General features: G+C 48.3%; 1 protein-coding gene across 1 annotated transcript; it reads left to right on the forward strand.

The window, feature by feature from the left end:
* Positions 1 to 5177: 5177 nt before the first annotated feature.
* On the forward strand, positions 5178 to 27631 carry LOC112102860 (fatty-acid amide hydrolase 1-like). Its single transcript, XM_026651944.1, has 15 exons — positions 5178 to 5324; positions 8055 to 8168; positions 10027 to 10170; positions 11256 to 11389; positions 11916 to 12122; positions 13511 to 13551; positions 14891 to 15015; positions 16146 to 16271; positions 17847 to 17944; positions 18590 to 18689; positions 21552 to 21592; positions 22862 to 22901; positions 25338 to 25446; positions 26784 to 26929; positions 27503 to 27631. Exons 1-15 carry the CDS (start codon positions 5178 to 5180, stop codon positions 27629 to 27631), a joined length of 1701 nt encoding a protein of 566 aa, XP_026507729.1.

Raw genomic sequence — 27631 nt, forward strand, 5'->3', positions numbered from 1 at the left:
CCCCCCCCCCCACCATATTTCAAGTGATTTGTAACCCAACCCCAGCCAAAATCTATCACTTGGGCAACACAGCTCTGTTTGCTGGATACCTAGGTAGATTAGGTGTGAATGTAAATACAATCTGGTCCTGAAGCCTTTCCCCCCCCCAGCCCATCACTAGCTGTCAGGGAGAGCTCATTTAGACTTTGCTTACAAATCATCATTTGAAATTCTTAGGTTGGCCAACATCACCGAAATGAATGCACTATGAATGTCATAAAAAACAACAGCTGTATAAGGAAGCTAGGGTAGGTCCACACTACCCGCCCGATTCGGCGGGTAGAGATCGATCTTCTGGGATCGATTTATCGCGTCTCCCCCGTCGACTGCGGAACTCCTGCTCACCGAGAGGAGGAAGCGCTGTCAACGGGGGAGCTTGCCTGCGCCGCGTGGACCCACAGTAAGTAAACTTAGTTCGATCTAGGAAACGTCGACTTCAGCTACGCTATTCTCGTAACTGAAGTTGCATTTCCTAGATCGATCCCCCGCCCCAGTGTGGACCAGCCCCTAGTCTATGTTCATACTTTTCAAATCTGTTATACTTTTTCAGATACATGTATATTATCATACACTTTATATGCTTTTAAAATGTGTATTAATGTTTCAATTTCAATTCAAAATTCCAAACAAGCATTAAATTGGCAACACTACGCATAACTAGTTCACAAAACTGGGGGGGGAGGGGGGTTTGGGGAAATTCAGGGGGGTGTAGGGAAATCCCTGCGTCTTTCCAATTTAAGATCATTTTGAGGGGGATCAAAATGTGGGATTCCCTGGAAATTCTGGGCGCTTGGTGCAACCTGTGCTTGTCAGCAACGTTTTGCTCAGCTCCAGAGAGGCCGGAGGTAGTTGTCAGAGGAAACACCCCATCCCTCCCTCGGGGGCTGCATTGCACAAGGACACACACACACACACACACACACACTTGATCTATGCCATCATGTGCCAGCAATGCCCCTCTGCCATATACATTGGCCAAACCGGACAGTCTCGACGCAAAAGAATAAATCGACACAAATCAGACATCAGGAATCATAACATTCAAAAACGAGTCGGAGAACACTTCAATCTCCCGGGTCACCCAATGGCAGACCTCAACATGGCAATTCTTCAACAACAAAACACTTGAAAAACAGACTCCAATGTGAAGCTGCAGAACTGGAATTAATTTGCAAACTAGATTCCATCAGATTAGGCGTGAATAAAGCCTGGGAGTGGTTAGGTCATTGAAAAACCTAAACTTAATTTCCCCAATACTCATTTCTCCCTACTGTTACTCACACCTTCTTGTCAACTGTCTGTCATGGGCCACTCTCTTACCACGTCAAAAGTTATTTCTCCTCCCTTGGTATCCTGCTGTTAATTGATTTATCTCCTTAGACTGACCTAACACTTGGTAAAGCAACCCCCATCCTTTCATGTATTTCTACCTGCTCCTGTATTTTTCACTTCATACATCTCTTTTTTTTTGAGGGGGGGGGGGGTTAAGGTCAGGCTTGACAAAGCCCTGGCTGGGATGATTTAGTTGGGGATTGGTCCTGCTTTGAGTAGGGGGTTGGACTAGATCAGTGGTTCCCAAAGTGGGGTTCGCGAATCCCTGGGGGTTCGCAGAACATTACAGGGAGTTCGCAAGAAAAAATTCATTAATGGTGGCCAGAGGACCCCGGCATTGGAGGCAGCAGGTGGGACCTGGTTGCAGGGCAGACAACCAGAGCCCCAGGGAGAGCAGGGCCGTGCAGTTGGGGCTGGCAGCCCAAGCCCTGCCCCCGTCAGCGGGGGAGCCGGCAGCCCGAGCCCCAGGGAGAGCGGGGCCGGGCAGTTGGGGCCGGAAGCCCAAGCCCTGCCCCCGTCAGCGGGGGAGCCGGCAGCCCGAGCCCCAGCGCTCCGGCGGGGATGGCAACCCCGAGCCCAAGGGAGAGTGGGGCCGGGCACTTGGGGCCGGCAGCCTGAGCCCTGCCCCCGTCAGCGGGGGAGCCGGCAGCCCTGAGCCCCAGCGCTCCGGCAGGGCTGGCAGCCCCGAGCCCCAGGGAGAGCGGGGCCGGGAAGTTGGGGCCGGCAGCCCGAGCCCTGCCCCTGTCAGCGGGGGAGCCGGCAGCCCGAGCCCCAGGGAAAGCGGGGCCGGGCAGTTGGGGCCGGCAGCCCGAGCCCTGCCCCCCATCAGCGGGGGAGCCGGCAGCCCTGAGCCCCAGCACTCCGGCGGAGCTGGGAGCCCCGAGCCTCAGGGAGAGCAGGTCCGGGCAGTTGGGGCCGGCAGCCCAAGCCCCAGCGGTCAGCGGGACCTGCAGCACAAGCTCAGTGGAGCTCAGTTGATGGGGCGGTCAATGGGGTCCAGCAGCAGGAGCCCCAGGGAGTGTGGATCCAGCAGCCCAGGCCCTGGTGCGGGGCCAGTAGCCTGAGCCCTGTGGTGGGCAGGTTGGCAGCTGAGACCCCCAGACCTGCAAGTGGCAGCTCGGACTCCTGTCTTTGTCAGACAGGGGAAGTTGGCATGGAGGGCAGAGTTAGCAGGAGCAATGCTGTACGTGGGGGGTGGTCCAAGCTAATCTGTCCCTCGCAGGACACCTTCCTAGGGAGAAACCTCGTGGCGGAAGAAAAGCTGTTTGGGAGCCAAACCAGCCGGAAGCACGTTGTAGCCAGTGTAGCAGTGTTAAGGTGCCTCTGTAATTGTCATTCTCTCTGGAGTGCTGTTTTGCTTCAGTGAGACTTGAGTGAATCTTCTCATTTTCTAGTTTGTTGGTTGTTAGCAGTCTCTCTGTGTTGTTTTTATTACAACTTTTGTACACAAGTTCAATGGATAAGTGGCTGAAAAAGGAAAGTGTAAAGACGCAAGAATCAGCTAGTGTTTCCTCAAGTCCACACTGTGGAAAATCTACGTCTAACGATCATGATGGTCCTGGAAAGTCACTTACAAAGAAAAGAAAATATGATGATGATTATATAAAATATGGCTTTACATGCATTGGTGATCAAGAATGTCCAAAACCACTGTGTGTGATTTGTGGTGATGTTCTAGCAAACAGCAGCCTCAAACCTTCTCTCCTTCGGCGCCATTTAGAAACCAGGCATCCTGCACAACTCGACAAGCCTGTTGATTTTTTCAAGTGAAAATTAGCTGAGAGGAAAAGTGACATTACCAGTTTTATATCCAAAGCAAGTACTGATAATGAAAATGCACTTGAAGCATCATACCGCGTGAGCTACCGAGTAGCTAAAGCATCAGAAGCCCATACCATAGCAGAGAGCTTGATTGGTCCATGTATAAAAGACGTAGTTCATTGCATGCTCGGAGAAAAGGCTGCAAAAAGGATTGACATGGTACCTTTGTCCAATAATACGTTGTCACGAAGAATTAATGACATGTCAAATAACGTAGAGACCACAATTGTACAGAGAGTGAAAAATAGTCCATATTATGCTATACAGTTGGATGAATCAACTGATGTAGCTAATCTAGCTATTTTGCTACTGTTTGTACGTTATGTGAATGAAGGTCTGGTTGAAGAAGACTTGTTGTTTTGCCGACCACTGGAAGAACGTACAACTGGAGAAGATATCTTCAATCTGACTAATGCATACTTTCAAGAAAAGGAAATAGATTGGTCCTGTTGCCTAGGCATTTGCACTGATGGGGCCACATCAATGACGGGGAAGTATACTGGATTTGTAGCTAGAACAAAAAAGGTTGCATCAAAAGTCTCTTGGACTCACTGCAGCATCCATAGACAAGCCCTCGCAACAAAACACATGCCTGAGGGACTGAAGGAAGTGCTGGACAATGCAGTGAAAATGGTGAATTTCATAAAATCACGGCCAACAAATTCCAGAATATTTCACGTACTTTGTGAAGAAATGGGTAGTATACACGATCGTCTGTTGACCCATACTGAAGTTAGATGGCTCTCACGGGGCAAAATCCTGGTGCGCTTGTTTGAGCTTAGAACGGAAATCCTAGTTTTTTTCAACAGCCACCCTTTCCACCTTGCCAGGTGTATGGAAAATAATGTCTGGCTCCAGAGCCTAGCTTATTTAGCAGATATTTTCTCAAGAATTAATGACCTAAATTTATCTCTTCAAGGACTCAATATAACAGTTTTCAATGTGCAAGACCGAGTTGAATCCATGATAAAGAAGTTGCAGTTCAGGGAAAGTTGTTTGGAAAACAATCAAACGGAGTGTTTCAGTAATCTTCATGACTTCCTGGCAGAACATAAACTTCAGTTGGATCAGTGCACTAAAACCAATATAACTGCACACCTAAAAGGACTTTACACAACATTCAGGGATTACTTTCCAGCTATATCAGGCGATAATGACTGAATTCGCAACCCTTTTGATGATACCACTTTCTCAACACAGCTATTGAACACTGAGGAAAAAGAGAAATTGATTGAGATCTCCCGTGATTACGAACTGAGAAGGAGTTTCAGAAATCTGTCATTGATCAACTTTTGGCTGAGTTTAAGAAACGAGTACCCCCTTCTGGCAGAAAAAGCTGCTGCAGTTTTGTTACCATTTTCAACAACATACTTATGCGAGAAAGCGTTTTCCTCGTATGCACATCTGACAACGAAATACAGAACCAGACTTGATGCCGAACCAGACCTGAGACTTTATCTTTCTCCAAAGGTTCCGGACTTCAAAGAGCTACGCAGAGCAAAGCAAGCGCATCCATCACACTGAGGAAATTTAAATTTAAAATCCTGGAAATATTCATTTTTAGAAGGGGGTTCAGGAGATTTCACAATTTAGAGAAAGGGGTTCGCGGGCTGTTAAAGTTTGGGAACCACTGGACTAGATGATCGCCTGAGGTCCCGTCCAACCCTGATAGTCTATGATTCGAAGTGGATTCTAGCCCAGGAAAGCTTCTGCCCAAATACATTTGTTAGTCCCTAAGGTGCCACAAGGACGCCTGGGTATTTTTACTGCTTTCCTGCACACCGCTGAAGTGAGACGTTTTTCAGGCCAAGCAGTCGCAGCCTGTCTCGCTGTCTGCCCCGGGGACACCCCGGCACCGACCGGGCGGGAATCCAGCCCGGGTTTTCCAGCCGGGGCGTTCACACGCGGGGCTGGGCTTCGCCTGACGTGGCGGAGCGGCGCCCGCCCAGCTGCGCCTGGAGACCCGGAGCGCTGCGGGAGCCGCGATGGGAGCCGGCGCCTCGGCGATCTCCGCCCTGCTCTGCGGCGCGGCCGCGGCCGCCCTGCTGCGGCGCTGGCGCGGGAGGAGCGGGCTCCGCCGGCAGCTGGCGCTGGGGCGGATGGAAAAGGCCGCTGCGCGGTTGCGGGAGCAGGTGGGCGCCCCGATGCTACTGCTCCGGGCTGACTTCCAAGCTTGCCTCCGCCGGGCCGGACCCCCGGGCTCCAGGCACCTGCCCCAGCCGCGCTGGAGATGCCCCGGTGCCCGGTGCCTGCTGGGTGTGGCCGGCGGACATTCAGAGATCGCGGTGCTTAGCTGCCACCGGGCAACAGGGCAGGGATGGGTGGTAGCGACTGTCCGAAAGAGAGACCCCCCCCCAGGGCCCTGTCGCAAGGCAATAGGGCACATGTAGAGCCCCTCTGAGCCGCACACGGTAATCTTCAGAAGTTCCAGAGCTGGGCGTGCCGGGGGGCTTCAGCCCTGCGGGGAGGGCGCCCGCTGGGGCTTGGGGCTTCAGCCCTGTTCCTGCTCAAGCCCCAAGCCCTGGCAGGTGCCTCCCATGGGGCTGAAGTTCCGAGCTCCCCCCTGCCCCAGTCTGGTAGGTGGAGAATTGGGGGGGGGGCTCTGTCAGCTGCACTTTAAATGTAAAAGAGCGGCATGTGGTTTGCCCACCCCGTAATAGGGTTTAGTGGAGATGATCCCAAGCCCCTGTGGAACTTGTTCAGTAGAGAACTTTACAGCAGGGGAACGAATTCTCTGCTGAGTTCTATGGGACTTTTCCAGATGTGTGTGTGTGAGGGGGGGTGTATGGGCAATGCACTAAGAGTGAATTGAACATTAACTGCCAACTCTCTGGCTTTCCAGCATTGTGTCTTTGTTCATAATGAGCTGTGGCCAATGTGTGTTTCAATTCCCCCTGCACCAGCAAGACCCAAAGCAAGAAAGGAGAGGCTGGATCACCTTGGGATCACCTTGCAGGCATAATGTCCTGGAATTTGACTCCTCTGTCCAGTCCCTGTTTGTTTGCCCACGCTGGCTGTACTTTAATCACAAGGCTGATCAGCGGGTTTGGTTGATGAGCAACCCACATGCACAGAGGAATCTGTTGCATCCCGTGGTAGCGTTATAAAACTGGAGAGAGCAGATTTCTTCAGGTTCTTTTAAATGCCTGAAGTCTCAAAGGTTGCATCCCAATTGTAGCCACATCTTGCATCACCTCTGCCCACTTTAACTCTGTGATGTGAACGCACCAGTGCTAGAGTCTCACTAGTATATTTCACCAGGATGAATAGAGTCAGAAATAAAGGCATATAGTTCATCAGGTGTAGTAGGCCCCTGCTGTTTAGGAAGGCAGTGTGGTCTACTAGATAGAGCTATGGGTGGGGAGTCAAGAGACCTAGCCGGCTGGAGGACCATGGACGAGTTGCTGTGCCTGTGTGCCTCAGTTTCCCCATCTGTAAAATGGGGATAAAGATTCTACCCTCCTTTGTAAAGCTCTCTGAGATCTACTGATGAAGAGTGCCATGTAAGAGTTACGTCTTCTTATTACCTGGATAATATTCGGGATGCAGCATTTATTTAGAGAAATGAGGTTTGGATCGATTCAGATTTCAGTGCTAGTGATATATGGCAAGGGAAAATAGGGGGTTTCATTGCACATGGACCCAAATGCAGTTCTGGTGTGTTCAGCTCCGGGTGGGTTGCTTCAAAGCCAGTTCTCATTTTGAGATGAACAAGGTTCTACTCTGTAACTTGTGCCACCGGGGAATCTCTGAACCTAGAGAAGGTAAGCGTGGATGAGTTCCAGAGATACCTCGTACCCTGCTCCCATAACCACTCTTGTGTATGTTTGTAAACTAACCTACAGGCGTCAGTGTTGGAGCCAAATGCTCAATCCTGCAGGCTGCTGAGTACTGTACTCTGTCCCTGGTCCGGCTTTGCACTCAGGCATGTTATTAAACCAGTGGCTTCAGCTGAGACTACTGAACGTTGAGGTTGCGAGTACATGTTTGAAGTGCTTGGCTGGGTCAGGGTCAGAGGCGCTCAGCTGCCTGCAGGATTGAGCCCCGAGTTTGTTTCTGGAGGAGGCTGGAAAGTTAAAGGAGGGGCTGGGGAAAGCGGGAAGGTCTGGACTAAAATAAAAGCAGATCTGTTGAGATGAAAGGGCCTAAGGGCACTTCTGTTTTTATTTGCTTTTTTCCATAGTGCCTGAGAGTTTCTCATGGTCTTTGAGAGAGGCCTGGGGGCCGTTTAGCTCTCTGACCTCCCCAGAGCTACCCCAGAAGTGACCTTTGAGTCAGCTGTTACTTTTCTGTTTTTACACTTGTTCTGCTCAATCCAAGGAGCATGGCCCCAATCCTGCCGTTTGACCCTTACACCACACAGCGTCCCCCGACACCAAATGGCAGAACTGGGGTCTCTCTCAGTGTCAAGATTCACTGTTTGGTCCTTTTTCGCTGTAGCAAGACTTAAAAAAAAAAGTGGTTTTAGAATTATTATTTTTTTAATACAGGGCAGGAAATGGTGCTGGTTTTGCCCCTTCCATCATCCAAAAACCAGAAGAAATGACTTTGTTCGAACTTTTTAAAAGTCCTTTAGGCAGACAACAAGCATGGAGAAAGTCAGCCCAGAGGCAGCTGGTTTTGAAAGGTTATGAGCGTATGACAACAGAGAGTCATCGCTGTTCTGCAGCCGTAACTATGCACCTTTAAGGAGCCGGGGGTGTTTTATTTAACACAGGTTATACACAGGGATTGCCTCACCTGCTGCCAAAATAGATCCATCTCTGGGGCAGATTGCAGCAGCCGTTTGAGAGCTCAGTAACATTCCCCAGCGCTTCACAAGTATAGATGTGTACGGATGCCATGTGTAATTCCTCCCTCAGAATCCTGATGTAGATGCGGACTCCATCCTCTCGCTCTCCTTGGTGGAGCTCTCCGAGAAACTCCGGGACGGTTCTCTTTCTCCAGACTGGGTCTTCTATACCTACATGGACAAGGTGAGGAATGCACGTGATGTATTTCCATGGCTTCCTGCTAATCAAACCATGTGTGGTTTTGTGCTTGGAGGTCTGAAAAGAGAGCCTTGCTCAGTGTAACCAGAACGGGGGAGGAATAGCTCAGTGGTTTGAGCATTGGTCTGCTAAACCCAGGGTTGTGAGTTCAATCCTTGAAGGGGCCACTTAAGGATCTGGGGCAAAATCAGTAGTTGGTCTTGCTAGTGAAGGCAGGGGGCTGGACTCAATGACCTTTCAAGGTCCCTTCCAGTTCTAGGAGATGGGATATCGCCATTAATTATTTTATTTTATTTATTAATATGTGGTTGGGGCCGAAGGCTCAAGCCTTTCCAAACAATTCACGGCGAAACAAAGGGGATGCTCAGAATTCCTCAGAATGCGAGATGACTACAAAGAAAAGCTATTATCGGGGTAGTGTCTAGGCTCTGATCAGTGTCACATTGTGTTGTACACGCATTTCAATGAAAAGACCATCTGTGTCCTAAAAGAGCTTATGAAGCAAGCTAGCATTCCTTAAAGTGTGTATCCTTAACCACGTCACGACCTGACTCATGAAAAAGCCGGATTTGCTAACAAAGTCCTGCACTGCCCCAAGCTAGGGAAACTGCTGTGGAGTATTCTGCAACTCGGGTTAAGGGAAATAACAAACACTAAAGCCCCAGTTGCGCAAAGGGACTTATACGGGTTGATGCTTGTGTGGCAGTGAAATCAACGAGGCCCCACGCTGTCACTCCATCTGCCTACATGGATTCGGGCATGGTAGTTTCTGCCTTCCAAAAATCAATACGTCCATTTGACCAACTTATTATTATGGGCAAATAAAGCATCAAGCTTTTCATTGTCCTCCATCACCATGTCTAAGGTTAAGATTCTGGCACAGGGTCTTTTATTAAAATTCACGGGCAGGACACGGACAATAAACAATGAATCACGGAAGCCAAGCCCCGCCGGCCGGCGGGGGGCTGACAGCCGGAGCCAGAAGTCACTGAGGTCTGCTAAACTCACGGAATCTGTGACAAAATCATATCCTTAATCATGACTGGTAAACTTAGACATGTACTTAGAATTGACTTTATTTTAAAAAAAAATAGTTAATGACCAACACGTTATTTTTAAAATATAATCACAGAAACATCTCCAAATAAGTTGAAACACTGTTCACTGTACCGGGTCCTCAGCTGGGGTCAATGAGGGTAACCCCTCTGGAATACATCAGTGTAAAGGCTGGTCTGCACTAGAAAATTAGAGTGACCCATCTACATGGCACAGGGGTGTGAAAAATCAACACCCTGGAGGGACTTAGATAAGCCGACCTAAGTCACCATGTAGACTGTGCTAGGTTGACAGAAGAATTCGGACATCAACCTAGCTACCACCTCTTGGGGAGGTGAATTAATGAATCGATGGGAGAACCCCATCTAATTGAGGGGTTCTCCCGTCAGTTCATTAATCCACCATCCCCATCTGAGGTTGTGGCTTGGTGTCTTTCCCTAATGCTCATTTTGCACACACCCAGAAATAATTGTCCTCAGACAAAGCTGCCTGAATGGGGAAAAGAATCATAGATCATTAGGGTTGGAAGGGACCTCAGGAGATCATCTAGTCCAACCCCCTGCTCTGAGCAGGATCAATCCCCAACTAAATCCCCAAATGGCCCCCTCAAGGGTTGAACTCACAACCCTGGGTTTAGCAGGCCAACGCTCAAACCACTGAGCTATCCCTCCCCCCAATGGTCAGAGCTACTTTCTGCTCTGATGTAGGCAGCTTCAGAACACAGCCTGGTGGTGGGGTTCTCTCTGGAGTGACTGTCTCCCTCACTGGCTTTGTCTGCTTTCCAAAGGCCCTGCAAGTGACCAAGGAAATCAACTGTGTGACTGATTACCTCCAGGAGTCTGAATCCCAGCTTCCACAAGTGAAAAGGCAGGAGAAGAAGGACTTGCTGTATGGGGTCCCAGTCAGTATAAAGGACTCCATTAACTGTAAGGTACATCTGCTAATTGCTTGAGAGCTGCAGGATTATAAGCCTGATGGAAAGTTGTGAGCCAAACACTTCCTTATTCGCTTATCTTCAGCTGTTTATATCTTCATGATTTGTAATGTCAGTAGCAGCCTCTGGGTCAGGCATATTCTGTCAATTAATGGCTGGATGGGTTAAGACAGGTGCTCGCAAACATTTCCACAGTGTAGGCAACCTCTTAATAGAGAAATCATTTCACGGACACCTCCCTCTCAGTAACAATTGCAGCCCAGCCCTGTGAATTGCTTACATGGGAAAGCAATATTAGGAATGTATTTAGCTGTGAGTAGGCGTGGCAGAATTCAGGGTTTTTTTTATCATTTTGATGGATAATATCAGTGTTTGTTGATTATTTTTTTTAAAGCATTTTTTTTATTTTTATCAAATACAATTTTCATAGTTGCAGGAAATTATGGGGGGATCAGACAATGTGGGGTTCAGTCATTAATGATAGCAGCTGTTGAGATTCAAAAAGTTAAAGCTTTATAAGCCTTAAAACACCAAATTGTCAACATCACGTGTCAAAATATACAAAGCAAATATCCTTAAATCAAACTCTTACGTTCTCAAACCGCGTTGCTTTTGGTTTTTTTGTTTTTACTTTGCCTATCTGTACATTTCAATTATTGTTGGAAATATTTTTTCCTAGTTTTGTGTGTGTACAGTGAAATCAACATGACTGAAATTTACCAGTTTAAAAATCTAATCCTTCCAGGTTTAGCTATGAGGTGATGCTAGTATCTCTCCTTGTGACCTGATACTGTCCTGTTAACCCCTCCTCCCCCTCTTTGTTTTTGTTTGGGGGCTTCAGTCAGGCATCATTCTGCATGGCCATGGGTCTCCCCAAGCCAGTTTGAAATGTTCTTCTAAAGTAAGTGTGTGTGTGTACACATGAATACGCACACTGTTATTCATGCAGACATACACACACACACGTAGCTTCATAAAGTAAACTGTGCCAAACACTGCTGCTTAATCCTGAGAAAATTGCAATCCTCCATTTGGAAGTTTGAATCTACCGTCTCTTTTCCTTTGATTTTTTTTTTTCTCAGGGCCATGATTCCACCCTGGGGCTTGCGAAGCGTCTCAATCAGCCTGCTGCTGAGGACGGTGTGGTGGTGCAAGTGTTAAAGAGACAGGGGGCGCTTCCATTTGTGAAGACCAACGTTCCCCAGTCCCTATTAAGGTAACTGGAATCCTTTTATTGGATCTGACCCATTTTTGTTGCCGTAGCGTGTTTATACGTCACTAGAGTTGGTTGAAATTTCAATGAAAAAACATTGACAGCATTTCTAATTTGAATGAAAAATGGTGTAGGGGGGCAAAATCTAATGATTCCCTCTCCCAGTTTCCCCCTATGTTTTCCGCCAGTTTTAGAGCTGTTCAAAATAGAATTAATTTAAATTTCTACAAATAAGTGGGCTTTTAAAAAATTTAATATTATTTCCCCTCTCCCCCCCCTCCACTTATCTATAAACTTAACTAGAAAAGATCATGTTAATTACAGTGTATGTATTACATATAGTGTATTTAGCTAAGGAGGGGGGAGGGAAATCTACTGTAACAAATGACTACATATTACACTATAATGGCCTAACGCAAAGCCCATTGACGTTGATGGAAAGACTGCCATTGACTTCAATGGACGTTGGATCAGGTTTTAAGTGAACCCTGTGTGTACCCGATGTCCTTTCTCTTCTGATCCCCTTTAGCTACGACTGCAGTAATTTAATCTTTGGCCAGACAGTGAACCCTCTGGACCACACCAAAACGCCTGGCGGCTCCTCCGGAGGAGAAGGGGCGCTGATTAGCAGCGGCGGATCCATCCTGGGCATTGGGACGGACGTAGGAGGAAGCCTTCGTATTCCAGCTGCCTTCTGTGGGATTTGTTCGCTCAAAGCCACTGGGGGCAGACTGAGGTACTGTGTATCGCTGGGTCTTGCTGCCTCGTAGTAACTCATCCTTCAGTGAAAACCGTTCCAGGGGTGGAAATCCTGACCCACTGACGTCAGTGGGTGTTTTGCCATTGACTTCAGTGGGACCGGGATGTTGCCCATGTGTCTAAAGTATATGACACCGTGTAACAACTTCACCGTGCCAGCATGTTGAGTGGGCACCTCTTCAACCATGCGCAATGATCATGCAAATCTGAGAAAAGGTTTAGAAACCTGACCTACGTGGAAAGGTTACAAAAACGGGACATGTTTAGTCTTGAGACGAGATGACTGTGCGGGGGTCATGATAACCGTCTTCAAATACGTTAAGGGCTGTTATAATGAGGACGGTGATCACTTGTTCTCCATGTCCACTGAAGGCAGGACAAGAAGGTTTCATCTGCAGCAAGGAAGCTTTAGGTTAGATATTAGGAAAAACTTTCTAATGACAAGCTCTGGAACAAGCTACCAAGGGAGGTTGTGGAATCCACATCAGTGGTGGTTTTTAAGAGCAGGTTGGACCGAACACCTGTCAGGGTTGGGCTATGTTACTTAGTCCTTCCTTGGTGCAGGGGGGTGGGCTGGATGGCCTCTCGAGTTCCCTTCCAGCCCGACATTTCTACGATTCTATGTTGGCATTTGACAGACAAGTTTTTCACAACTCCACAAACTCCTCCTTTCATCGCAAAAGCAAAACCCATGAGAAGCACTCTTACAGCGCAATCCCTCCCCCGCCACGTGTAGCCCTCCCGTAAAGAGAGAGAGGCTGGGAGTCCAAAGGCACTGAAGGGCATTAGGTACTCCTCTCTCATTTCAGTGGGAGAGGGCTACCTAATTAACACTACCTAACTCTCTTTCATCAGTAGATTCCAAGCACTTTCCTGAAGCGCAGTATCATTATCCCCATTTTAGAGATGGGGAAACTGAGGCACAGAGAGTGACTTGCCCCAGGTCGCCCAGTAGACCAGTGGCAGAACTAGAACCCAGGTTTTCTGAGTCCGGGTTTGTCCACATGCAAATTCGCCTTTGGGCAGAGACTTAACTCCGCGAAGCTTCAGCCCAAAGTGTGACTGCTTTGGAAGGTCATGACCGTGGTCGTGAGCGAATGGAATGCTCCATAAGCTTGGCTCCAGCATTCACGACCAAGTGAAAGCGGGAAGAAAGCAAGCAGATCCTTCTAGAATAGACCCGATTCCTTTTATCTCAGGAACTCCTAGTTGTTTTCAAGTGCTGTTGGGCTCCAGCTCATATCAAGGAAGTGCAATTCACAGGAAGGTGGCTGAGAATTTCTGCTGGTTCTCCACGTTGCTTAATATCACCCACGATCTTAAAACAAATCTTCTCTGTTGTCTGTCTTTATATTCTCCCCACAGCAAGAAAGGAATGGTCTCCAGTATTCCTGGGCAGAAATCAGGTAGGATTTTATCTTTTGATTATTGGGGAATCTTTCTTTCTTGGGTTTTGGCTCCTCTTAAACGAGATCCACCTGGTTGGGGATCTGCGAAGCGATGTAGTGTCCCTTTAGGGGCTCAAGAGAAGAACCTAGAGTGAGAGAACCCCACCCTGAGATGTTCTCTGGAGATGAGCTGGGGGGTTGTATTCAGGTCAAGAGGTTGGGCTTGCTAGACACGTGAACTTGGTGGCCTGCCCATTAACGCAGCCAGAGGCACATAATCCGCTGCTCTTGCATGGGAGGTCGGGTGTGGAAGGTAACAGAAAGCTGTAGACCCTGGGATAGTATGGTTATGCGGGATTGATAAATGCCTAGATAGAGCGTCTTGCATGCAGGACAAGTGGCTGGTGAAGATGTACTTCTGCTTGGACTCTTCTATTTTGCATTCTGCACTTTGGTGCTGAAGGGAGCACCTGGCCCATGATTCTGGATAAAGGGTGCTTTGCTGTTCTTTTTTCATGGGTTGTTCTGGTAAAGGCCAAATGAAAACCCTGAGTTTTCAGCCACAGCCTGGTCTATCTGGTGTCCATTCTTACTGAAAGACAGATCCCGATTCCTAATCTAGTCACAAGGGCCAGCCATAAAAACATCTGAAGGTTTCCTGAGATTGCTGGCGCTTCCCTTTCCAAAATCCCTTAGCTGTCTTATTAGGCACCAGTTTGCATGTCCTGTTCCAGGTCTGAACTGTGGAGTGTTGCGCCTCTCCCTGGAGTGCGGAGGCATAGCAAGAGATTTGGCGGGAGGCCGGAGCTTGGACCAACTCTTCCTGGAATTCTTCAGAGTTCCCTGCCTCTTTTCCAGCGCAGGCCGTCTCCACTTGTGATAGAGCTGTGGGGGTTCTTGTTAAGCCGTAAAAGAAACCCAACAACCAAACTCAACGCAGTTTGGCAATTTTTTGGATTAGAAATTAAATAAGTATCAGAGATACCTGGATGCCTTCTACATTTATATGGCGAATGAGAACATCCAGAGTTGCTGTAGTAAGAATTGAGGGAGTGGGAAAGAGTTCTGGCAGGGATATCAACCCTCATGCTTCAGGGCACAAGTCAACCTCTGATTGTTGGGGTCAGGCAGAAATATTCCCTGGGGACAGATTATCCCATCTTCGCCTGCTGCAGGATTTCTAGCACGTTCCTCAGCTGCAGCTGGTACTGGCCACTGTCAGAGGCAGGATCCTGGACTAGGAGGACCCCAATCTAATTCTGTATGGCAATTCCTGTGTAAGCTATGCCCCCTGAAGATGCCCACAAGGTCCATATGTTTGACTGAATGAACGTTCTCTCTGGTTTTTTTGTTCCAGCTGTAGTAGGGATAGGGCCAATGGCGAGGGACGTGGACAGCCTGGCTCTGTGCATGAGAGCGCTCCTGTGTGACGACATGTTCCGCCTGGACCCCACCGTGCTGCCGGTGCCCTTCAACGAGGAGGTAAAGAACCAGACAAGTTCCAAGAGCATCCAACTGATGGGCAGCTCATTATCCTTTACCTTTGAAAATAGAACAATAACAGTCACTTGCATTCTGCTGGGGGATCTCAAAGCACTTTTAACAAATTAAATCTCCCCAACTCCCTTCCCTCCTGTGAGGTTAATATAGCATAATCTCCATTTTACCAGTGGGGAAACTGAGGCATGCAGCAGGGGAGTGACTTGCTTGGGGCATGCAGTGCAATCAATGGCCGAGTCAGAGGAGACCCAGGTTCTGCAGGTCTCTGGCTTTACCTGCAAGACCATCCGTTATATGAACTTTAACTCATATCCGAACGTGCCTGAACTATATCCATCTTCGCATAAGCCTTTGGTGCTGAGACCTCGCCAGGGCCAACCTCTTCTCGGCCCTGGTGCGGTCTCAGCTGGAGAACTGCGTCCAGTTCTGGGCACCACTCTTTAGGAAGGATGTGAATTCATTGAAGAGAGTCCAGAGGAAATCAACAAAAATGATCAAAGGTTTAGAAAACCTGACCTGGAAAGGTTTAAAAAAACTGGGCCTGTTTAATCTTGAGAACAGAAGACTGAGGGCGGACCTGGTAATAGTTTTCAAATATGTCAAGGGCTGTTATAAAGAGGACAGTGATCAATTGTTCTCCATGTCCACTGAAGGTCAGCCAAGAAGCAATGGGCTTAATTTGCAGCAAGGGAGATTTAGGTTAGATATTAAGATAAACTTTCTAACTCTCAGGATAGTGAAGCTCTGGAATAAGTTTCCAAGGGAGGTTGTGGAATCCCCGTCATTGGAGGTTTTTAAGGTCAGGTTGGACAAACACCTGTCCAGGATGATCTAGGTTTACTTGGTCCCACCCCGGTGCAGGGAGCTGGACTTGCTGACATCTCGAGGTCCCTTGCATACGTTTCTATGATCTGTACCCATCGGTATACGGGCAGAGGGAGGATGTGAAAGCTGACACAAGGGAACCTGCAAGTCTCGCCCAGTGGGATTGATTTAATAGATGTATGTTCCTGGCTTTAATGCCTCAAATGTGACTGTCGTTCTTGGTAGAAGCTTCACTTTCGTCCCTACTACCACCACCACCAACCTTCCCTTAAAACCCTTTCTTCCAGGTGTTCTCCAGCTCACGGCCCCTCCGCGTAGGATATTATGACACTGATTCTTTTACGATGCCAGGTCCTTCCATGAGACGGGCGGTTCTGGAGACCAAGCAGCTTCTGGAGAACGCAGGCCATACGGTACTGATAACAATCATACACTTGTGTGTATTGCGGTAGCATTTCTGAGCCCTAGTTGGGGGCCAGGACCAATGTTCCCTCTCGTTTTTTACATCCATGTGCGGAATGAATTTTGTTATGTGCACCAATATGGAGGTGATGTGTGGCGGGGGTGGGGCTGAGGGGTTCAGAGTGCGGGAGGGGGCTCAGGGCTGGGGCAGAGGGTTGGTGTGTGTGTAGGGGGGGTGAGGGCTCTGGCTGGGGGTGTAGGCTCTGGGGTGGGGCCGGGGATGGGTTTGAAGGCGGGAGGGGGCTCAGGGCTAGGGCAGAGGGTTGGGATATGGGGGGTGAGGGCTCTGGGGTGGGGCTGGGGATGAGAGATTTGGGGTGCAGGCTGCCCCGGGGTTGCGGCAGGAAGAGAGGACTCCCGCCAGCCCTCTCCGGGGTCAGGGCCGGGGGAGAGGTGCCTCTCCCCAGCCGTAGTCCAGGCCCCTGTGGCTGCGCGCCTGCACGGCCCTTGATAGCCTGCTGCGCGGCCGCACAGCTTAGAGGGAACTTAGACCAGGACCCCATTGTGCTAGGCGCTGTACAAACACAGAACTAAAAGACAGGCCCTGCCTAACTGTTGTCGGTGTACATATCAGCCTTCCCCACTTCTTTCATGCCTCAGTCCGCGTCCCACCCAAAGAGCACGCATCAGGGCTTCCCTGCACAAAGCCTGCTCTAAACACTTCACATCAAGCCCCCAGTGAAGTCCGTGGGAATTTTGCCATTGACTTAAATGGAGTCAGGACTTCCCCCTTGGGCTCCAGTATATAGCTATCCCGAAAGCAGCCTCCATGACATTAGCGTACACTTACTGCAAGAAATAAATGGTCAGTTGTCCGGTAACTTGTGCATCTTGGGTGTTTTATTTTTTTAATTGAGAAATGCAACATTTCAGTAACTGGTTTAAAATTCTCCAATTCCTTGTGAATGCAATAGAAAATAACAACATTAAAACCACCCTATAGAATTCAATAGACAACTATATCCCTGGAATAGAATTGTATAGAAAGGTTCAAAAACTCTACAGAGAGGCTCTTTCTCTATTCAATTCTGTAGGGTTTTAATTTCTTTAGGGACCCTATTAAATTCCTAGGGGTCCCCACTGTTTGGGGGATCCCTTTTGAGCACTGCAGACATAATAGTGTAAGAAATCAGGTCTGTTTCTCCAGTTTCCATCATGATTCGGAACAGGGGCTGTATAGAGAGTGAGCAGAGCAGTGGCTGGCAGATCTGCTTTTCCTTGGGCCAAACTCTTTGTGGGTGTAAGTTTACATAGCTGCTCCATCACTATGTGCTCAAGTGCTCTAAGCAGACTCGGGCTCACCGCCACCCAGTGCAGGAATAGCAGCTTTCTTTGTCCTTCGGGGGTTTGTTAGGTTTGGGGGCTGGAACATCAGCATCAGATATTCCTTGTGAACAGGGTGTGAGTGAATTGTGCTAATGTACAGATGCAGAAGCCCTTAACCGTGCCCCCATCCCAGTTCTGTACCACTCGCTGTATTGCATCACTAAAGCATCTCGTACCCCACTGTCGTTTGTCCCTTTTAGCTGGTGCCGTTCAAACCCTGTCGTATTGAATACTTTATGTTTGATATTTCTGTAAGAGGATTGTTTGCAGACGGGTGCGCCACCTTTTTGGACCGCTTGTAAGTATCCTCTCGAGCAACTGTTTGTATGTGCATCTGCATCTGTATTTCTAGGAATTAAAAAATGTACATCTGGGTCTCATTAAAAAATGCAAATGGGAATGAAGGCTAGTCTGTTGGGTAAGGCCAAGTGACAAAGAGGGGTGAAGGACAAACTATTGGTTAAAGTGCTGGACGGGGACTCCGAAGACCTCGGGTCAGTGCTTTGCCACCGACTCGGCGTGAGACCTTGGGCAAGTCACTTAACCTCTCTATGCCTCAGTTTCCTGTTTGTAAATGAGGGATAATTCTTTCCTGTCTCACACGGCTATTGTGAGGATAAAACCATTAATGATTGTGAGGTGCTCAGATACTGTAGTGATGGGGAAGGGGGCGGGGGAGTAGCTAGATAGAAAAGCAGATCTGCTGGATATTGAGGGTAGCTGACACCCGCTGATATCCGTAGTGTTGGCAGCCTAAGAACATAAATTTGGAGTTGAACCCTAGGTTGGCTGTTCTGCTCAGGAATGTTAGAATTACAGCTTTCAGGAGAACCCAGTGGAGTATTTCATGGAGTTCAGAGTTAACATGCCATGCAGGGGAGTTGATGGTATGAGAGCTGAGCTACTTAAGGCCTAATAAACTGAGTGTATTGTTCTCTTTCAGCAAAGGGGAGCCAGAAGATCCCAACATTAAACAATTACTTCTGTTGTGTAAAGCACCAGGCTGGCTAAGAAGCCTCTTGTCCTGGGTTGTCAAACCAATAGTAAGGTTCATTTATTGCTAACCTACTTAGAATGTATTGAACAGCTGGTGACTAAGGTGAGCGCTGAGGGCCTGATTCTCAAGTTGCCCTGAGACCCCCTTACACCGCTCCGCAAGTGTAAAGAGGGCTTAACGTCGGCATACATTATTTGCTGCTTTAAGGCCCCTTTGTGCTGCCAGAGGGGTGTAAGCCAGAACTTGGCCCTGAGAAGTTTAGCAGGGTTTGGGGGAGGAGCCATCGGACAGCCCATGGGCAAGGGAACCCTCTGCATGTGCCTCTTTCTAGCTGCAAAAAATATCGTACCTAGAATGGTTCAGTGGTTTGAGTGCTGGCCTAAGACTTAGCGGTTCAATTCCCTGTGTGACCTTGGGTAAGTTACGTAGCCTCTCTGGGCCTCAGATCCCCAGCTCTACAACAGGGATAAGAGCATTTCCTATCTGAGAATAAATACACTAACGATTCTACCGTCGTGGGGGGCCAGCGAAGTCCCTAAGGTAGAAACATTTTTGTCGTTAATCAGCCGTTTCCAGTCCACTGCGTCTCTTTTTAAGCACCCCTTCCTTTGATTTTTGCACCGTGCCCGTCCAAGCGACTCCCACCTGCTCCTTTGCAGCCACCTCGGGGCCACCGCTTGCTGTACATATTTATTCAGCTAATTTAAATAGGTGGCTCACAGTACACCGCTCATCTGTGTATGGAGATTATTACTGTTTATCTGTATTCCGGCAGTGTCCACAGTATGCCTGGGCATTTGCCATAGACATAGGAAGACCCCATTTCTGCCTCAAAGAGCTTGCAGTCTAAGAAGGCAGGCAATATACACAGGGGGAGATAAATAGCAATCCTAGAATCTCAGGGTTGGAAGGGACCTCAGGAGGTCATCTAGTCCAACCCCCTGCTCAAAGCAAGACCAACACCAACTACCGTATATACTTATTCATTAGCCCATTCGTTGATAAGCTGACCCCCCAAGATGGATAAGTAAAAATAGCAAAAACTGTATGACCCTTTCATAAGCCGACCCTATATTTCAGGGGTTGGAAAACTTTGGCTCCCAGCCCGTCAGGGTAAGCCGCTGGCGGGTCGGGACGTTTTGTTTACCTGGAGCGTCTGTAGGCACGGAGCCCCTCAGCTCCCCGTGGCCGCAGTTCGCCGTTCCCAGCCAATGGGAGCTGTGGAACGGTGAACTGCGGGAAGTTCCCGCAGCTCCCATTGGCTGGGAACGTCGAACCGCAGCCACAGGGAGCTGAGGGGCTCCGTGCCTGCAGACACTCCAGGTAAACAAAACAGCAATGTATTAGATATTCAATTCAATGATTCCATAGAGTTTAAAATCATCATCAAATTTTGGTGTAGACCCATTTATAAGCTGACCCCCGCTCTTCGATGCATCGCTTTTTTACCAAAAATATTCAGCTTATGAACGAGTATATATGGTAAATCATCCCAGCCAGGGCTTTGTCAAGCCTGACCTTAAAACCTCTAAGGATGGAGATTCCACCACCTCTCTAGGGAACCCATTCCAGTGCTTCACCATCCTCCTAGTGAAAAAGTTTTTCCTAATATCCAACCTAAACCTCCCGCAATGATCTGCAGATGGCCAGTTCAGTCTGGAGTTCCTCATGAAAGGCGTTTCAGCTGAGCTGTATCCAGAGCAGAGAGGAGCCCACATCACGACATGTGTGATTTGGCTCAGTTGGCAATCTCTGGATGGGAACCCCCTTCTCACTCCTTAAGAAGCATGGCCCCATCCGGTCCACACAGCAGCACAGAGGTGCTAAAAGTAGCAGCGCGGCCATGAGGTCTCAGACGGCAGCTCGGGATAGGTACGTCCTGAGATCGCTAGCCTGTTAGCAACGCTAGCTCAATCCAAGCTAGTGTGTACACGTCTGCCCAGACGGGGAAGCGCACCCCCCAGCCGCAGTGCAGCCGTACCACGAGTGAGAGGAGGGGTGTGGTCTGGGGCTTGCCTCTCTTCCAAGTGGGCAGGGAATGGCAGTTTCTCCCACTTTGCCATGACCTTGAACTAGAGCCGAGCGAAACATTCACTGTTGGAGCCGGTCGCACAGGGAGGTGAATGATTTGTTGATAGACGGGTGGGTGGGAATTACGGGTAACTTACTGGACAAATTGTATTCACCCATCTGCAGAGCTGGCTGGATAATACCCCAGTGTGCTCCCAGGTACTTCGTTTATCACTTGGGGGCGTGGAGGGGGATACTTGGCTGAACTATTCAGGAATATTATTCACCCAGCGCTGTTTATTCCTAGTCAAATCAGGCTCAATCTATGCAGCGTGGGATTTCCGTACAAAAGCAAAACTCAGTCCAGCTTTGTCAGAACTTGGGTCCAAACCCGGGCCTGGTCACAGATCTGCCGGTTGGTTAGTTGTATTACACTGATATCTGGGGCACATTGCGCTAGGTGCGGTACATACGTATAGTAAGAATGTATTTAAACTTGAGCTGGAAATTACACCTCCATCTTGAGCGTAGATGGACCCAAAGAGACGTGCTCTAAAGGGACATGGCAGACAAAGGGTGAGAGCAATGAAGTGGTGGTATCCCCGTTTTGAGGGTGACCCGTCCAAGGTCACGCAACCAAGAAGTGACTTCAGGAATCCTCACCCCCGGTCCCCTCCTCTAAGCACTACCTTACACTATTTCCCAGAGTTGGGAATGGAACCCAGGAGTCCTGACTCCCAGCCCCCTGCTCAAACCACTAGACGTGCACATTCCATCTTTAATTTCCCAAATGTACATTTGTTGTAGCCAGAGTCATCTGAGCCGTTAGACGTATCTTTAAACAAACAAACAGCCTGTATTCCATGTCAGTTTACTTTCCTCCTTTTCCCCCCTCTAGGTGCCTAGATTAGCAAACGTCCTGAGAAACATGAACGAGAGGTAAATCATTCTGAGCCTGAACAAATACATCAGGGCTTCGCTCTACTTTTCTGTGTTTTTACCGTATTGAGTTTAAAAATGAACCTCATAATATTATGCCGCCGCACTAAAATGCTCCCTCTGAAGCACCTGCCATTGGCTACAGTCAGAGGACAGGATACTAGACGGACTGTTGGTCTGACTCAATATGGCCGTTCTTATGTTCTAACCTTCCCAGGCTGCCCTGTGGGCCACAGCTCCTGAATCTCTGCAGCACTGCACACTGGGGCCCTGCCTCGGACACACCCTTCCTGCCCCCACGCCCCCGGCTGGCTCCTAACCCAGGACTTTTAGGGACACTTTACACCACTCCAGCCCTTTTACATGAGGCAAAGGGACCAGAGCAGGGTGAGAATCTCGCCCAACGTCTGCCCTGAAATGACAATTCCCTCTGGAAGGAATACGCCTGATCTCCTCTGTAACTAGGCTTGGCAGAATTCAAGCCTGATGGGTGATATCGATGTTTTAAAGAATTTTTCTTTGTCTCGATTTGAAATTTTCATAGTTGCCGGAAATTATGGGGTGAGGGGTCAGACAACACTTATTTAATCAGCGTAGACGTCGAGATGTAAAAGTTAAAGCTTCAGCCGCATTGTCAACATCACATGTCAAAATATGCAAAGTAAATAGCCTTAAATTAAACTCTTAAGTTCTCAAGCAGCGTTTTTCTAGCTTCACCTATCTGTACATTTCGGATATCACCTATGGAAGTATTTTTTTCCCCATCAGTTTGTGTGTGTTCGGTGAAATCGTTTACCAACAATTACTGATTCAAAATCGAATCTTTCCAAGCCTGTGTCTAACACAGGCCATAGAACTTCCCCGAAATCAATCCTACAGCAGATCGTTTAGAAAACCCTCCAAGCTTGATTTTAAAATGATGGAGAATCCAGCTTGCAGGTATCACCGAACCATTGTCCGGAATGTGCTAGCTGTCTTTTGATGGTGCCTCCCCACGACCGGCTCTGTCCTGCCACGGCCCAATACTGAAATCCTTACTTGTAATATAGAATGGATGAAATTCTGGCCTCACTGAAGTCGATGGCAAAACTCCCATTGACCTGTATTTCACCCTGTGTCTTTAGCCAACCTCAGTCAAGTCGTAACCACTCCCCGCACTTTCTCAGTTGCACACTATGACAGCCGATTGTGGGATGCGAAAGCCACTTCTTTTTAATTGTCTCTTGCAATTGAGTTTAATTCTTTCAAATTTCTTTCTGACATCTGTAGGTCGGTGAAAGAACTCTGGAAACTTCATTGTGAGATTGAGGTAAAGCACCATCCGGAACAGTTGGTTCTGCTCTTTAATCCTCTTTTGTCAGGCCTGATTCAGTGCTCCTTGACATCAGCAGAAAGGCTACCAGTTACTTGGGTCCGGCCCTAAACATTTGTAGGGTAAACCAGGATAGAGTCCAATATATTTGCTCAGCTCATTTATTTTGGCAGCTCTGAAATATCTCCTTGGAAGGTAGGATTGAATTGGGGGTGTCCTTCCAGGTCGGGTCCACTAAACAAGGAGAAATTCTTTCAAGGACAATAAAAAGCTTGGAAGTCATTAGTGTGATAGAACCTAGAGGCCCCGGCCAACATCAGGGGCTTGTCTACACTTAAAATACTACGCGAGAAGTTCTCCCATTGGCGTAGGGATTCCACCTCCCCGAGGAGTGGCAGCTAGGTTAACGGGAGAATTCTCCGTCGGCCTAGCGCAGTCTACAGTGGGGGTTAGGTTGGTTTAACTGCGTGGCTCAGGGGTGTGGATTTTTCACACCCCTAAACGATGTAGTTCTACCCACCTAATTTCCTAGTGTAGACCAGGCCTAGGATTCCACTGTGCTCGGTGCTGTACGCACATGGTAAGAAACCGTTCATATCCCAAAGAGCTTATTCTCTAGACAATGAATAAGAGGGGAAACTGAGGCACAGAGAGACATGACTTACTTGGGGTCACCTAGCAGGTTGGTGGTAGGTAGAATTTGGAATACTGGACCGAGACCTGGATTCTGTCCTCTAGACCACATTGCCTCTGGATAATTCTGTGAGTTTTGCAGTGTGTAACCTGCTGTCCAGTGTATGAAAACAAGGCGTTCCCAGGAGCTCCTCTCCTGCGTATTCTAATCAGGTCTCTGCTCCATAGCTTTACTGTTGGCAAATACAGAGGATACACTCCGCTCCCAGGGCCTTCTAACTGAGAGTGATGGCAAATTAAACAAAGGCGTTGGGATCTGCTCCTTTCCCGAGGAGTGTTTTGGCCGACACTTTCAAATCCCGGTGCCTAACGCTGGGGACCCTAAATGCATATTTAGGCTCCTAAATAAAAGTGGTGTAATTTTCAGAGATACTGAGCACCTGCAGCTCCTAAAGTGACTTAACGAGGGTTGCAAATTCTCAGCAGCTCTGAAAATCAGGCCACTTTTATTCAGGACCCTAAATAGGCATTTAAGAGCCTAACTTTAGTTTTGGTAGCTAAAGCTGGTCGGGGAATCTTTTTTTTGACACTGTTTTCTGGTCAAAACCAGAGAGAGACTCTCCCTCTGGGTTGTGAGAAATCCAGGTTCACACAGAGTTACGAACTGACCGGTCAACCGACACCCCTCATTTGAAACCGGAAGTACGCAATCAGGCAGCAGCAGAGACGAAAAAATAAAAGCAAATACAGTGCAGTGCTGTGTTTAAACACAAATGACTAAAACCAAAAATGGGAAAGCTTAAAAAAAGATTTGACGAGGTAAGGAAACTGTTTCTGCGCTTGTTTCATTCAAATTAAGAGAGTTAAAAGCAGCATTTTTCTTCTGCCTAGTAAAGTTTCAAAGCTGTATGAAGTCAATATTCAGTCGTAAACTTTTGAAAGAACCACCAGAACGTTTTGTTCAGAGTTATGAACAACCTCCATTCCTGAGGGGTTCGTAACTCTGAGGTGCTACTGTACCTGGGATCTGAAGCAGGGACTTGAATTCCTGAGTGTTCTCATCACCAGGCTATAGAGTCTCTCTGTCTCTTCTGTTGGAGCTGATCCACTTTGTCTAAATAATATCCATTAGCCAGAGAGAGAGACGCAGAACGAAACCAAATTCTGAATCCTCAAAATGTTTCCCAAAACAGAATTCTTGCTTTCCAGCCAGCCCTGTGAAAACACTGTCTTGTGTGAGAACAGTCATAGGTTGTGTTTTATCTTCAGCAATTCACCAGTGGGAGGAAGGGGATAGGGCAGACAGGGGATCCGGGTTCTAGTCCTGACTCTTCCGTTGGCTTGCTGCATGACTTTGGGCAAGTCATTTGATTGCTGAGTGCCTCAGTTTCCAAGGGGTGTTGGTGTTTACCCACCATTGGAAAGCACTTTGAGTTGGGTGGTTGAAAGGTGCCAAATACTGTGGTTTATTATGTACAGGCTTTGAGAAAAGACTGGAAAACTGTTTGCTGTTCTGAAATCCTAACAGCTGGGAGCCTTGTCAGGAGGAGAGATGTCCTGGCAAACTCCCACCGCCAAGAACACTTAAAAAGCTGTTTAATGGCGGAGCCCCACTGACGATCCTGCTAACCTGGAGCCTGACCCACAGACCATTGAAGCCAATGGGAAGGGTTTTTTGTTTCATTGACTTCAGCAGGAATTTGGATCTGGCCCTGGGTTTATTATTTTAAGTCTGTTCTTGGTAGGATCATTTTTATGATTTTATCGACGCTGAACTCCAAGTGTGTGTTTGCTCCTTAGGAGTATTGCCGAGAATTCATCGCCGAATGGAGGAAGCTGGACCTGGATGTGATGCTGTGTCCGGTTGTGGGCCCTGCGTTTCAGATTGGATTTCCTGGGAAGCTCTCAGGTAGAACTCCTTGGGAACTTCTGGAGTCGGGCCCATCTCAACTCTTTGGGTTGTTCAAGGAACTCTGACTCGTCCGTTCTTACTCTGCTTAATAGCCCTCGCAGTCTGCTGTGAAATGGCTGGAGATTAGCCTACCTCAGGATCTCCTGTCCTTCTAGCTTGGATCTATCTAGGACCCAGCTAGGACATTTAGCAACATGGAAAGACCAGGGTGGTCGCAGCCCCCAGGCTCAGAAGCCCTGCATTAGGGTATATCCTAGCACCAAGAGATTTCTCTCCCTGGAAAGCCCTGCCAATGCTCGGAAGTTGAACCATTGCTGAAAATGGGTTAGTTCTAATGTAGATTGGACCAAACCATCTTCAATATTGTTTTGGAAAGCGTGACTGAGGCTTCGTTCCATGCCGAGAGTGGTTTTGTCCTGTCTACGCTGGTAACTCAACCAGTTTTGATACCAGTTCAGGAGGCACTTGTTAAAAATTCCTTTCAACGTTGGTCCAGTTTCCGAGCATTAATGCCGGAGGGTTTAATGTTGTCTCGCTGCAGTGGTTTCTTTGCAGAATTCTCTGATTTTGATGACACTTGTCCACCTGTAAGTCAGACCACAGCCACAGGACACGTAGCAAAGGATGCCCGATAACGTTTTCAAAAGCACCTACATCCCATTTTCAAAAATAACTTAGACCAAGTCCCATTGAAAGTCAATGAGACCTAGCCACATAGGTCTACATCCTCAAAGATATTTGGGCGCCTAACTCCTTTTGAAGTCAGTGGGACTTAGGCCCAAATCCTCAAAGGTATTTAGGTGCCTAAGTCACTTCTGAAAATGGCATGGAGGCTCCTAAGTCGCTTGCACACTTTTGAAAATTTTACCCCTGATGTTTTGTTAATATCCTCCCCGGCACAGCCTGAAGTTTTCGCAGTACTGTGGCTCTTACAGAGAGTTGCGTAGTCTGTGTATGGAATAATCTTGGGAGCAGATACTGTGGTGATGGACGTGGGATAAGCCCCTGAATAGAGAAGGGTAGCTGGCAGGCGTTTGAGAAATGTCTGCTGGAAAAGAGGTATTCTTGGATGGAGTGACCTCCAAAAGAGAAGACAGACGTAGAGAGGCTGTCAGGCCTTTTATGGTCCAATGTTCCTACCATGCTGCATGTGAGGAACTAGCAGTGAAATCTTCTCTAAGCTAACAATGTTAGCGCCTCCCTCACAAAGGGAGTCGATCACCAATGAAAAATCTTTGCTCTTGGTGTCATAGCTGAAATAAAAGGAGGCTCTTCCGTTAGAACTGGGTACAGTTGGTAACCTGAATGCGACACCTCTTTGTTCTCTCTCGCAGTGGCAGCGAGTTACACTATTTTGTATAACTACTTGGACTTCCCCGCCGGGGTTGTGCCTGTCACCACGGTGACGAAGGAGGATGAGGAAGAGCTGAAGACCTACAGAGGACACTATAACGATTGGTGGGACAAGGTCTTTGTAAAGGTCAGTTGCTAACCGCTCTCAGGAGACTTGTGTAGTAGGAAGAGCGCCTGAGAGAGAAGGCCTTGTATCAGAGGCCTGGTATGAGGCCTGAGCTAAAGTAGTGGGCAAGCTTTGCTGATATAAAGCAAAGTGAGCCAAAGTCAGGCTGTGAGCAAGCGTCAGGCTCTGCCTGCAAGTTCACCGAATCTGGCAAGAACAGGGCTGATATTGCAGAAATACACGTTCCTAAGAAGTGCTAGGCACAAAGCACTCATGCAAACACATCCCGATATCAAGGATGGTATAAAAACATTCCCCATGGATAACAGGAACACACTGACCCCTCCTAAAAGATAAGGTCAGGATCACAGTGTAATAAGTAGAAATGTTTTGATCGAACGGCTCAAGATCTTAACGGATCTGGTGGTCATTGGGCGGTTCGCTCGAGGTCTCCTGTGCCGGCTGTCTGCGCAGAGCTGGGGTAGCACAGAGGGAGAACACCCACATGCAGCCGAACATCTAACCCCAACTTGTATCGCCCTCGGCGGCTTCCCCTGGACTTCGGGCGTCAGTCTGTTTCCTTCTCTTTGTCAGGCTATCCGGGGAGGCGTGGGGCTGCCCGTGGCGGTGCAGTGCGTGGCTCTGCCGTGGCAGGAGGAGCTGTGCCTGCGGTTCATGAAGGAGGTGGAGACGCTGACCCAGAGGAAGCAAAGAAACCTTTGA

Source organism: Terrapene carolina, unplaced genomic scaffold (assembly GCF_002925995.2).
Source record: "Terrapene carolina triunguis isolate 2854851 unplaced genomic scaffold, T_m_triunguis-2.0 Scaffold110, whole genome shotgun sequence".
Taxonomy (NCBI): Eukaryota; Metazoa; Chordata; order Testudines; family Emydidae; genus Terrapene; species Terrapene triunguis.

Bases quoted from the DNA above. Each gene is read 5' to 3' on its own strand.
- LOC112102860 (XM_026651944.1), top strand. From the start codon at position 5,178: ATGGGAGCCGGCGCCTCGGCGATCTCCGCCCTGCTCTGCGGCGCGGCC. The intron at 12,123-13,510 runs GTACTGTGTATC...TTCTCCCCACAG, and splicing joins GCCACTGGGGGCAGACTGAG to CAAGAAAGGAATGGTCTCCA. The intron at 25,447-26,783 runs GTAGAACTCCTT...TCTCTCTCGCAG, and splicing joins ATTTCCTGGGAAGCTCTCAG to TGGCAGCGAGTTACACTATT.